The 14,578-nt window shown below is 35.9% G+C and overlaps 1 protein-coding gene across 5 annotated transcripts in view; it reads left to right on the top strand.

The window, feature by feature from the left end:
- The window catches only part of LOC311083902 (carboxyl-terminal PDZ ligand of neuronal nitric oxide synthase protein), a 49,030-nt gene extending 41,631 nt beyond the window's left edge, over positions 1-7,399 (top strand). The window contains exons 12-13 of one of the 5 annotated variants that reach the window (XR_014606381.1): positions 1,502-2,954; positions 4,066-4,730. Coding sequence is in view for 2 of the 5 variants with exons in the window: in XM_084115672.1 (XP_083971798.1) it covers positions 4,738-5,266 (529 nt within the window). In the remaining 3 variants the exon portion in view is untranslated. The other 4 variants (XR_014606382.1, XM_084115673.1, XR_014606380.1 and 1 more) reach the window with 4 other exon arrangements.
- The last annotated feature ends 7,179 nt before the right edge of the window (positions 7,400-14,578 follow it).

The raw sequence follows: 14,578 nt of genomic DNA, 5'->3' as shown, positions 1-14,578 counted from the left end.
TTATGGTTTAGCTTGAATCATGCAGTACACTGGCATACAATCTAATTATCACAGTGAATTCATCAAATGAAGTTTGTTGTGTATGGGTTTGTGCTTCATGGTGTCAAATATCAACAGGGTTTTAAAGGGAATAAATCAGGATTAAAATACTTAATTATTCACATATTTGGACTTCACACACTAAATTCCTCTTCTAGAATTAAATATCTACACATACTCACACATTACCATGATCAGGAGAAAGACTAATGTTCTCCCTCAGGGCACTTTTAATTTTTAATCTGATGGCACAATAGGCTATATCAGTTGCAGCCCTTATCCACAGCTCCTGTGGCTTAACAAGTGCAACATTGAATAATGAGATTTTGCATTATGAGGAGTAAATTAAGCTTATTCATTATTGATGCTATGGCATTTTACTTAAGGTTATATTGTTAGACGTACTAAATGGCTAGTGTGACATTTCATCCCAATTCTACAAGAGTCACCGCTATTCAAGATCTAATATTCACAAGATTTATCAGGGCTCTTAACATTTACAAACACTCACTCACACACATATATAACAGTACTGTACATGTACACTGAAAGTAGAGGCATACGTTATGGAAAAATATTGAAAATGAAATGACTTGGCTTTGGACACCCACAGGAAGATGAGTCAATGTGAGGACCCTGAGATGAGGAGATGAGTGCTCTCTGGAAAGATGTGGGGGAGGAGATGTGACAGCGCTTGGTCGGGGGCTAGACGGGATTGCTGATGTGATCGTATGCTAATTAGGGGAAGGAGAGAAAGTGGAAAAGAAACAGAAAATTCTTACACTAGCAGCCAAGGTCCAAGATCAAATGGCAGTAGCTTTGCTTGTGAAGTTACACTGAATATGTTGGATTGTATGTGTATTTATTAGTCTACCATTGTACTATTGTTCATACGTAGGATTAGGGATTTGAACACCTTGTGTTGCTGATTGAGGGAAAGTTTTGATAAAACAGATGAAAAAAATCCCATAGACTTACAATGAAGGCTGCTCCCAAGTTGTATCTACGGAGCCGAACATCATAGAGACTTGGGGGTGGGCTCTTTAAACTTGAAACAATAACCAATCACTGACCAGCCACCTAGCAACTGCATAGCAACACATCAAAAACCACTCCATACACATTAGAAACTGCATAGCAAAACACTGACAACCACCCACGAGCACTGTGGCGACTTCTGCATTTAAAATGTTTAAATCTGACTTAAGTAGCCTGCTGTATAGTATCTATTTAATCTATTTATTTATGTTTTTGCATATCATATGATTTGGGTTGCTTTTGCATGTGTTTAATAAGTATGAGTGAGAGAAAGAGACAGATAGTCTTATGTTGTGCTTTCTCTGTCCTATGCTGAGTGACTGCATTGCAGTTATTTTTAGTAGAGCCATCAATACAAGAACCTGCAGCTCTGTCTCCCATTTTCTCTCTCTCCCTCTCTTTCTCTACTTAATTTACCCAGCAGGGGAACTGTGGGACAGAGATAAGTGCACACACACACACATACACACACACACACACATGCAGAATGTAGACTGTGTCTTAAAGAATTGTGTATGAGCTCTTATTGATGATTCAGCATTGTACACTACACAAGCCAAGCCCATCTCCCCACTGTGATTTCCCTAACTGTGCATTTAAAAATCAATGATCAATTAAAATCAATATTTTTTTGTTTGGCTGTGGGTGTCACACGTCACATAGCTATGGGGATTCGCTATCTTTTACTTAAAAGATTTGTTCACTTATTTGTTCAGCAAAGTCACTTGTTATTTTAAATCACTAAAACATTTACTCAGCTGATTCAAAACAATGAGTCATCTTATCAGAATTTATTAACATTTGCATGATCTTACTGCATTAGTAAGAGATTCTAGAAAGCGTCAGGTATTTAAGAATCTTAGACGGTTTACCCACAATTGATAAGCATATCTATCATATTTATTTTATTTATAGTTTACATTACATCCTTAGATTACTTTTACATTATTAAAAGATTTATTAATATTTTGAATTAGCTTTTAATTTTCGTTTTAAGTTTTAGTAATTTTATTATGTGCTTTTGTCATTTTTAAATATTTCTATGTAGCTTTATGTTTATATCAGTTTTCGTTTTAGTAATTTTAGTACTTAAAGGTCCCATATTGTCAAAACTGAAATTTCCTGGCTTTTTTCATTATAACAGAGGTCTAGGGGCTATTATAAGTTTCAAAACAGTCAATCCAGAGACAGATGCACACAGCCTGCATAAAGTAGCTTTGCCTTTTCACGAGCAGTTGTGACTTCCGTAAAAATGTGATGTCTGAACTACTCAGTCACCGCCTTCAGTCTCACCCCGAGCACTGCCGGTGAGCACTTCACAAGTGACTGCTTCGTCAATCAGGCACAGCTCAATGCTGGTTTTTCAAAGAAGCTACTCATCAATGATGCAGTCCCTATAGTTCATAGTTTTACAGGTTTACCTTGGGCGTCAATTGCAGCATATGTTCTCGCGTTATGTGGGCATCCTTGCAGACAAAAGTAACATTGTAAAAGAAATTATAGCACATCAACTGTATCAGTAGGAAAGCAATAGTTATAACGTTAGCTTACTGCATTCGGTGTCTTTCTGCTAACGTTACATATTATAAAGCAGTTAAGTGTTTCAAAATCAGTGTATAACTAGCTATTAACGTACATATTTTGGAGATTTAAATTGAATTTGACAAAAAAGTCTGAGTTTGTTTACAGACAGTTTAAATTAGCGTTTACGTTAAATCTGCGTGCAGCATTGATGTAATGGTAATTATAATACTCTTACAAATAACGCCGAAAGTAAGGAGGTGGTTGTTTGTCTCCTGTCATCGATTCAGGATCTGAGTCCGGCTCGAACATATAAGGCCGGATAACATTTCCCTCAGCAATGTCCATCATTACAGGCAGAGCCGCCTTAACCTAATGTTAGGCCCCTGGGCTGAGAGGTTTTGTAGGCCCCCCATCCCCTCGATTTATAGAGTCTCATTTAAAAAAAGTGTAATCTAGGTAATCTACATTACAAAACAGTGAGTTTTTTTATATTGTTTTTAATTTTAATATTGTTATTAACATATCACGGAGCACATAAACACAAGAAACTTTATTTAACAACCACACACAGCAACTAAATTTCAACTTTATGCAAATGAGAAGCGATTTTCGCGAGCGACAACCAATAGGAAAGAAGCCTTTCAATGGAGCTCAGCTCATGTCACCGTCTCGAGTGCAGGCAAGACAGAAGAGTTCAAGGGCGATTTCACTGTTTTATATGATTTGACTGTAACTAACCCCAAACATGGATATAATAAAATGATGCATGGAAAAGAAACTTTCGACAGTCTCAGTGAGTTTAATTCATACATTTATAGTTCGAGTGTTGTAGTTTTATGATGCAAGTTTAGCACTGCTGCAGTTCATTTTACAGTTTCCCCTGCATTATGTTGAATATTAGGGACAAGAAAATGTATTATTTGTCAAATTCGGATGACGTTTTAGTAATTTATGATAGTATGAGTGAGTTTAATTTGTAGATTGATCGATCGTTAGTAAATTATTTACTGAACACTGTTGTGTGGTAGCCTAAAATAAAAACACTCTCCCAACAGCATACTGTTTCTTTTGAGCCTATAATTCCTAGTCAAATTAAAATGATATAGTTGTATAATATCACTTGTGATGGTGTTTTGTATAGATGTGGTCAGATTAACGCCTCATTCGCGCCGCAGGACCTCTAGACGCGCATAAACGCGTCTTTGCATTGACTTAACATTGAAATCACTCGCGCCAGACGCTCTATTCGCGTTTGGTGTGAACGCACCATAACAATAACATTAGAGCGACAGCACTACCAACGTCCACAAGCAACTAGCGACATACAGCGACAAAATCTGACAAGTTAAAACAATATGACCTTTTCAGCTCATCATGAACCTGAACATGGGAGGCCCCTGAACGTGGGAGGCCCCTGGGCTTCAGCCCAGGTAAGCCCGTGCATTAATGCGGCCTTGATTACAGGTGTTTTATTTACCTTACTAGTGAGCATCACCAAGCCACAGCAGGCTACAGCACACATGAACCTAGTTACCTGTGGTTGGCTTGGCCGTGCGTCACTCAGAAAACAACAGGCCAATCAGAAGAGAGGCTCATGAATATTAATTAGACAGGCCAAAATCGACCTGTTCTTAGCAGAGCTCCTGAGAAAGGAGCTGTAAAAATACATTGGAATGGTTTTTGGTACTTATACCGCAAATATATATTCTTAAGGACATCAAAACCTAAAATAAAACTTCAATATGGGACCTTTAATTAACTTAATTTGCCAAAGTTACATTTCTAATTTTTGTTTTAATTTGTTTTAAATAAGTTTTATTTTATTTCACCTCTATTGTAATTAACAAAAGCTATTTTTAATAGTTTTAATTAGCAAATAACATCACTTTTAATTTTTTTTATAATTCCTTCCTAGGAACACGTTCAATCAAGCAGATTGAATGAAAACAATTCTTTCATGTAAAATATTTGTTAAAAAGCACATATTTGTTTTCAAATTGGACTGCGTCATTGTGCTTAGTTAGGACAAATATACTCCAAAACTTTTATGGTATTCTGTGTCAGTAATTTTATGCAAATATTTTACCCAGACAAGCCGATTGACCTACAAAATTTGCTTTCTTTTTGTGTCCGCAGGTATAAACAAACCATCCCTAAACTGGACCCACCTCCTCAGCCCCTGAACCGCAAGCGGTCGAACAGGACTATCTCTCCGGGTGTAGAGGCGGGGTCAAGATCTTCAGCTGTAGCCACACCTGTAAATGGGAACGCATTCACAAACGTGAGCGGTAGCTCCTCGTTTCCTGACATCACGCTATGTTCCGTTTCTCCGGGGGATTTCTATTCTCACACCAACGGCAACAGCGTGTCATGTTCAGCCAGCGAGGATTCTGGCGTGCGCTCCAATGACAAATCCCTTGTATCCCCCCAATCCAGAGACGACCCCTCTGATGACCAGAGCTCTGCGTTCATCTCCACATCCAGTACCTGCAGCAGCTTACCTGAGGATCATCCAGCTGTGAATGGTGGGACCACACCGCTGGGCTATGAGCAAACCATCCCATTCTCTTCACCTATGAATGACACCTGCCTTCATATAAGCCTGAGTGAAGATGAGTTTCTGGAGGACGGCACCTATAATGTCACCACCCCATGCAGGAGTTAGAGTCTCACACCAAATCCGAGGGAAATCACAATAATAATGACTTCACAGTGTTGAGAAACTCCACAGAACAAAAACAAAATGAAGAAAGGTGGATTTTTTTTGTCAACTGAACTGTGCGATATTAGCCACAAGCTCACACTGTTCTCACGCTGCATATTATTTCACAAAGTTTTTTTTTTTTACTCTTTGTTTTGATCAATGACTCCTCTTTTGTATCCTAATATCACATTCTTCTTTACCTATGCCCTAAAATGATTTTATCTATAAGATTTGCTGAAAGAAGATTTAGTATGATACAGTAGACTACTATTGACAGATGGATAGTGTATTTTTTAGACTGAAAATAAATAGTTATTTTTAGCCAATAAACAAGCAATGAATGAAGTGCATTGGAACTGTTTCTGTTAGTGCTGCCAATTTGTGTGTGTGTTTTTTAATATTAAATTCAGGTCCAATGTTTTTTTCGCGCAAATTGATTTATATATTGTTTGGATGTTATTTGGCTGTTTACGAGCAGTTATGTAGCAAAGAAACTCAGAAGTATGTTACATAAGGCTGGTGGCTGGTGAAAAATAATTAAGGAACATATAGAAATATGAAGAATTTATTTTGTAACAGGAATTCACAAATGCCGTATTTTGTTTCATGTTTCAAGATGTGTTAATGAATAACTATAAGACAGCTTGAGTGATAGATGACTGCAGACAAAAAAAGGACATGATTATGTCTAGACATCTTGAAGGGCTGAACCTCCTCTCTGATTCTGAGGCTTCACCAATCAAGGTAAAATGAAGGACCATCATTATCACTTTTTGCAGGTGGAAAGGCTGCAAAGAAAAAACAAAGGGAAAGAATGTCATACTGTTTTCCTTATGAGACCTTCTTTAATAAACCACTAGATTTATTCTGCTTGGGAACTTAAAAACAAAACTGAGCCTTAGTAAAGCAAGTGTTTCTGATCATTCCCACGTGTCTGAGTCAGTTCAACTCTGAGTGCTTTTTTCTTATTATTGAATCTGTATCTCATCTAATTCAAATAGAAAAAGTACAATAAATATATATGGACTCCAGATTATGGTTAGCTTTATTTTATACAGACTGGAACACTCAAGACTTCTATGACCTAAAACTGTGAAATAAGTGTGCCACTTAGTGAAAAACAAACTGTTTTTTATTGTTTCATAATGAGGCACGCACCGCACAGAGCCGTGGATCACACAAAACTATAATGTATCAGGGTGAATGATAATGAAAAGAGGCAGATTAGAGGAAGGTTGGACAGAAGGATGAACAGGAGGGATTCATGTCATTATGAAAGCAATGGTGAGCAGGTGCTTTTTGCTGATATGGGTTAGCATGACACCTCGAGAAGAGAGGGGAGGGGAAGAGAAAGGGAAAATATGTTAGTACAGGAGATGGAAAAGAGAAAATAAATGGTGTTTTTAAATGTATTGTTCAAATAAATACATTGTTATTGCTGTTATGGCAGAAAAAGAGATGAATGAATAAACTGGCAATTTTGTTTCTGGACCAAAATGTAAGTCTTCATTTATTTATAATTCTTGCTAAATTAGTGTAAAATAAGTTCAAAATAAGTTTTCTTTTTTAAAATATGTATGTGTAAAATATTTTACACAGACCAAAACTTTACTAATCTGAGAATTAGGATATTTAATATTACTAAATAATCCTGTGCAAAGCAAAGCTGTCCGAAGCAAAATAATCATGCGTGTGTGGATCATTTTACTCCTCGCTGACAGCAGGGGTTTTATCTATCAGTATTCATCTTTTTTCAACAATGTGATATTCTGGTCATTAACTCTTCTCACATTCATGTTTGACATAAGGGTTGACCTTTTTTCTTTCAATCTGGTCCAACAGACAAGTGGCTAATTTATGAGCTCAAGACATTTAAGCCAATATTTCAGATAATGCATGATTTATCAAGCTTCCACCATTTTACTCTTTAAAAACAGGCTTAGGCTGTATCTAGGTTGTTGTTTTTTGTTCAGAAATTAGAAATGAAAAAATAAGAAAATAAAATCTGTCTCATGGTATACAGGCTGTGGGTTTCTCCCTCTTTCCCATTCCACTTACAGCAGAGAGAAGGGAATCACTTTTGGACAGGATACTTATTTCACAAGGAGCACAGGATATTCCTCTTACTTCATCCTCTTTGAGAGAGTAAGTGGGCAGAGAGAATGATAATAAAGGATAAATGCATGAAGGAGAGGGAGACTCTTCAGTCCAGTCGATATTTAAGATCATGTGAGCCTCTCACTATTGCAATTATATACATTTGTGGGCCCATGACTGCTGCACTATACGGATACTCTAGTCTAGATTCTCTCACTTAACCAAATGGCTGCACTCAGGATATTTCCTGAAAGAGAATATTTTACTACAAGTATTTATATTGTATTTAATCTGTAATCTAGATTAATCTTTCAGACATTTTACAATACCTGAGAAAATAACCAAATACAATGGATAGAATTATATGTTTTAAAGATTGCAAATGAAGTGTAGCTTTTAGTTTTTTGCCACCCACTGATAATTCTTTTACCATTTATATTTGCCACCCCCTTTTAATTCACACTCCTTGCTCAACCAGAAACCTTTGAGGAACAAATTAGGTTACTACGACAATCAACCTACTGTCCAAATGCACTGCATTCACTAAGACTCTGATTCGATTAGTTGCGTCACAATAAAACGACTAAATTTCTGAGTGAGCAGGAGAACAAGCACTGTGGACTTAATCTTTATTTACTAAAAATTAAAAATACTATAAAATATTTTTCGTTTTTGAGGTGGATGTCTGATCGCTATTATAGCGTCTCTGTGTGTGTGTCAAAGGGCTTTACATATATACATGAAACTACATGAAGGCATAACCAATGGCCATTGATTGAGGACAAAAGCCATCCACTATCAAATATATATTTATATATGTATTTTTTGTATATTTTTGGCTTTAAATTAACTCTATACCTGTATACAGTATATAGACAATACAATTAACTGTATACCTATAACTGTATATACTGTAGACAACTACACTGCCCTACAAAGGCAAAAGGCAGTAACTTAATTTTTGGTCGAAAATTAGTTATTGATATTTTTGGGACATTTAAGACCTTCTTTATCATGTGGATAAGTATCTTATGTCAACTCCGTTGTTTTTTCAAGAAAATAATGGGAGTCTTAACGGTAACTTCCAAAAGCACAGGAGAAACCAAGGCAGAACACTTTAACACCAGTGGAAAGCTCAAATTGAGGTTAATCTGCTATTGTTTTACTGTCCATTAACGTTTGAATTACGGTGTAGCCTGTGTCATACATCTGTCACTGAATAAAAGTGTAAACCAAATAGTTGAGTGGTTGTTTTTACTAATAGCGTTTAAGGATGGCCCATTAGGAAAATTATGGTTGAGATGGCTTTGAAATGCAGACATTAAGGTCAAGGTAAGAAATTGTGTAACACAAAAGATGCATAGACAAACAAATTAGATAGATCGCAATCTACTTCATTTAGCTATAGCTAGCAGCCTATAACATAAATAGGCTAGTCAGCTATCCCATGAATAGGCTACAAAACTGCTCTATATAACAAAGCAATTGTAAATCAGCCAAAATAAATGCTGTGATCATTAGATTCTATACAGGGTGTTACTGTAATGATTTCGTAAATGGTGATCAGCAACCAAATATTGATAATGTGGAAGTTACTGCCATTTGCCGTGGTGTGGCTTCTCACTTTTTGCAGACAATACAAATAAAAGGCAGAGTACAGTTTAAAATAGTGGTCAAAAGTCAAGTTAGAGCTCAAGATTTTTTTATATAGATAATTTTCATTACTAAAATATCTAATTGCCAGATTTCCAGTGTCCTACAATTAATTTGGCTGGATAACAAAAAATATTTAACGTCATTTTTCCCAGTTCCACACTCTAGCGAGTTAAGGTCTTTTGCCTTTGTAGGGCATGCAGAACGCCATAGTTTCACACCAGTGAGGTACCAGGCTGTTTACCAGTGTGGAGGCTTTATATTTCCTTTCCAGTCTGCTAGTTTGTTCTTTGCTCTTGTTGACAGTATTGTGGAGAGATTCTTTACCTGACATGATCAGACTGCATTAATGTACTATACACTCCTGAGGTTTTACACTGCATACTGTAGATAATAGGTAACATTGCCTGCCATAGTTATGGATGTCACAACACCGCTACCAAAATCACTTAATTTGTTTAGTGAAACATCGGACACTGGTTGCAGGTGGCTTTTCAAATACTGAGACCAGATATAGAGGATGAACTGACCAAAAACATTTACCAATGATGCATTTTCTTGTCATGAACAGAGACAGCATTGTTCATTAACTGAAACCTGGTTTTAACTTGGTTAGACATCAAATTTAAATATATGTCTTTTTGTAGTTTTTACTTTATTTCATTTTTATTTTAGGTTAAAAAAAAAAAAAAAAAAAAAACACACCAGAGACACACAAGTGTCCTTGTGTCAAAAAACATTACAAAAATAATAAATAAATAAAAAATAGCTTGCTTAGAAGCAAAAAATAAGAGATATTAATTCCATGCAATGTTTGAATTGTACAATCTCCTCACTTTGACTCAGTATCCCTGGGAAGTTACAGACAAGATAGTACACAAGAGACTAACAAGATCCACACACCATAAAGTCTGTTTTATATGATGTATTTTGATAAACAATGAAATTAAAGTCCACTGTCAACCAATTCAACAATTTAGCAGTAGAAAAAAGGATGTAGTTTACAATGAAGCATGTTGTAAATCGTTTACCTGGTTTAGTGCCACATTGACCACTGTAGAATCTCTGTTGCTGGTGGCTTTGCAGGCAAATCCTGAGATACAGATGGAGATGATGAACTGAAGAATGGAGAACACCAGCAATATTCCATTGATCCCCAGTTTAAATATCTCTAAAAAAAATATTCAACATGATCATATGAAAGTAGTTTCACAAATAATATCAGATAAATTATATTGACTTGGGTGTGTAAAAGTATATTCTATAAGTTATTATACCATGGTCTGTCAGAATAACCGATTCTGTTTGGCTGGAAGGTGTGCGTTCAAACCTTGTAATGCATAGTTCCAGTCAGTTTAATCACACACGGACACACATCACTCGCACACATATCTATGGAAGCTTGTTTCCGCCACAGAATAAAACATTTTAAAAGATAATTGCGACTTTTTATCTCACAATTGCGAGTTTACATCTCGCAATTCTGACTTTATTTCTCAGAATTGCGAGATATAAAGTCAGAATTGCGAGATATAAAGTCAGAATTGCGTGAAATAAAGTCGCAATTGCGTGTTATAAAGTCAGAATTGCGTGTTATAAAGTCAGAATTGCGAGATATAAAGTCGCAATTGCGTCTTATAAAGTCAGAATTCTGACTTTTTTTCTCGCAATTGCGACTTTATATCTCGCAATTCTGACATCTTTTCTCAGAATTGCGAGATATAAAGTCAGAATTGCGTGTTATAAAGTCAGAATTGTGAGATATAAAGTCAGAATTGCGTGTTATAAAGTCAGAATTGCGAGATATAAAGTCAGAATTATCTTTTAAAATATTTTATTCTGTGGCGGAAACAAGCTTCCATACATATCGGAGATTACGCTGTGCATACACAGAAACATTCAGGAGCACGGAAACATGCTGCCCTGTGACTTTTAAAAATAAATTAACTTAGCTACTGAATTGTACATGAAATTACTCCGCAACGAGGGGGTAACAACCCGATTTTCATTTTCAACCACAATACAACGTCTGTCCAACGTTGGAGATCAATGTCAATCTGACATTGGATTCTGACATAAACCTGATTTTCATTTTCAACGTTGGGTTTGGTCTTCTAAATGCGACTTTTGTCACTTTTTTGGAGCACACTAGCTAATAGATAACAGTAAGGCTAACATATTCATACTAAAAGCCAAAAAAACTTTAAATAGGGCAATATTTGAGGGAACAGCCATTTGGGTGTCCGAAACCATTGTGGACGTTATTGAGTGACTTATTCAATCTCACATTCAATCTCACATTCAGTTCCACTACTGGAACTGTGTTCTAGAAATAAATTTGATATTGATATGAGGGTAGGAAGGCAGGCGTAGATTCAGAGGCATACGGTACTTTAAGTATTACATACAACAATGCAACAATAATAAAACAATGCATTGACATTTGCTTTTTACTTTTGATACTTAAGTATTTTTAAAAACTAGTACTTCTGTACTTTTACTTAAGTAAAAATAGGTCTTTACAACTTTTACTTGTAACGGAGTAATATTTGACCAGTAGTATCTGTACTTTCACTCAAGTAAGGAAGTTGTGTACTTCGTCTACCTCTGATAGACAAGTATAGGTGGGTAATCGTAATTGTCTTCATTGATGGTGTGTATGATGCCAAATAAGAAACACACCACTCCAATCATTATCTCGACAGTCTATTCAGGGCAGATTTAGTTTTTACAACTGTTTAGTTTTTTTCCCATAATGACATATAATTCATGTGTTTTACACACAAGCAAAAAAAAAAAAAAGCTATATTAATGGTTTATGCACTGTAGTCAAAAGGCAATCAGACCGGCAAACATCTATTAACTTGAGGACATATGACAACAGCTTTTTATTTTATTATCATCATTAAATGGATTACCCCCAATGCCTTTGGTTTTGCTTTGAAAAATTCAGTGAGAGCCATACTATGATATGCTCCTCTGGCCTCCTGTCCATCATTACAAATAACAGTATTCTGCGCCACCTGTGGATTTACTTGGATGACAACTGTAGCTTTGTCAGTTGACAGAACCTTGCTGGCTTATATTCTAGGCAAAGTTTTCACCTGTAATTAAGAGGAATTGTATTTTCACCTGTAATTGAATTATGCTGTTCACAGCTCGCTTAAGGTTTCTTTTTTTTCTGGCATTTCATGTACAGTACAGTATTTATATTTAAAGCATTAGCTGATACCCTTGTCCAGATTGACTTATAAATCGATACAGGGTTTCTCAGACAAGAATATTGCTTATGTTAGGCTTATGTTAGCTTATGGTGTAATTAAAAAAGCGAAAAAATATGCCACTTATATAATATATATACTGTATATATATATATATATATATATATATATATATATATATATATATATATATATTTGTTCTGACTGCTGGCTCAAACCTACAGAAAGCACAGAGGCACAGCCTCTTTTTCTCCTTTAAATATCTTACACAGTTCCGTAAACATAAAACAGGCATCTATTATATTGGGAAATGGTGACCTCTCTCCAATGATGGATTGCTCTCTCTCTAGGTACATTGATCTGGATGAGGGTGTCAGCTGTGCCTAACTGTGTCTTCCTTTCAAGATGACAGTCTTTGCTTTTCCAAGGCTTTGCAATCTTGTTTTCATAATAGCCCAGCACTGACCACTCCAAATATGGTTCTGGGCCAGAAAATGCCAGAACCAGTCTCTGGACCAAAAGCTGAACTTGTTTTTGTTAAGAAGTTGAGCAGATCAATACCACCCATGAAGAGGCTCTCCTCACAATCGATTCTCAGCTTACTCCCACAGATGATGTGATTGATTTGTCCCAGCATTTAACCCTATTTTTAAAAAGGAAAATCATATGCCTGAGGTGTCTAGCTGTAGAACACTTTCAACTTGTTTTGTGGACCTAAACTGAACATGGATTTTTTTAAAAGGGCTACTGTAATAGAAATGATTATTTTTTTTATTTTTTTTCTTGTTTTAAAGTGATGATTGCTTTCAAAAGTATTAGGCCTAAATTATGTCTACTATAGTTTGATACATTTTTATAAAATATAAGATTTTGTAAAATTCCATATGGAGGCCTGATACTGCATTTTTGTCATTTTCCTTAAATTGTTAAAATATAGTATTTAATATACATACTGTAATTATGTGTTGTTATACCATAATATCCTATAGAATTAAATAAAACAGTGTTGGTTATTTGGAGATGTTATAATATTTCTATCATAGAACATTTGAAAGTTTGGGTACAGCTATACAGTACTTTCAAAAATCATGAGGACAAGTGGATGCAACAATGATATTTGATTTTGGCTGGCTGAGAGATTCAAAATGAAAGTGTATTTTACTCAAATATGTATGAATAATGTAACATTTGAATGTTTTATTTAAACACTTGGAAGTATATGGAAGTATAACATTTAAAAATTATTGTAGATTTGAATGTCTTCAGATTTGTTTGTTAATCTAAGCGTTTAATATCCTGGCACCCCCCTGTGGCGTGTATTTGAGCAGCACAGGAAATGAGGCAGATGAGCACCCATTTTTAACAGCTCTAGTAGTGTAAAGACAATTAATGGCTTATTATAACAATAAAATCATTCTTTTTTTAAATTGTCAATCTCCAAGTACCCCAAGTAGAAAGTGGAAGATAGTGTTTATTTCTGCAACTGATCCATCTTTTCACCACAATCAATACAATGACAACAATGAGGCAGAGAAGAACAGTTAATGGTGAGCTAACATTGCATGTGCTCTCTTGGTTTTTATTCGTTAGGATTTCTACAATCAATTAACCATTCAACAACGAAAATAAAAAGTGTTTCTTCACCGGAGTGCTTTTGTGTATAGGGCCGTTTAACCTTTAGAGAGAGCAAGTTGTTTTCTGTTGTGCTGGTTGATCGTATAGTCAAAATTACAGATGTAAACCTTGTCCATTACAGGTGAACAAATGGAAAGAGAGAAGCAAGGTTGTTCATTTAACTGAGATCCCCTTTACAATGAGTACCTGCACCACACACACAAACACACATGCACACGGCCAAAATGCACTGAGCATGCTTTAAAGGGCTATTTTTAACAATTGGAGGAGAGTGGCTCCCTTGTTCCCCATAAAACTTTGGCTCCACTTAATAGCATGTTATTTAGTGGTCTCTCTCTCTCTCTGTCTGTCTCTGTGTGTGTGTGTGTGTGTGTGTGTGCGCGTGTGTGTGTGTATAAATTGACAATGCTGCGAAAATGCAGATGCAGCAATTCTTAAGGGGATGAGAAATGTAATTTCTCACGTAGAGTGTGCTGTGTCAGGGTGTTGGACATGCACACGCGCCATAAACAAAGGGCGAGAGGGAGAAAAGCAGAAAAAAAGGAGATTCAACCCCCATTGGCCACATGAGGATAAGTGATTGATTAGATGTTATCCTCAGCATATGACCTTTTGTAATTTTAGAGCATTAGTGCATTATTGAGAACAATGCAAACAGTTCCTCTTG

This window comes from Abramis brama (assembly GCF_963993115.1).
Source record: "Abramis brama genome assembly, chromosome: 5".
NCBI lineage: Eukaryota > Metazoa > Chordata > Actinopteri > Cypriniformes > Leuciscidae > Abramis > Abramis brama.
The sequence above is the reverse complement of the archived record's forward strand: the minus strand, read 5'-3'. Positions and strand labels throughout refer to the sequence as shown.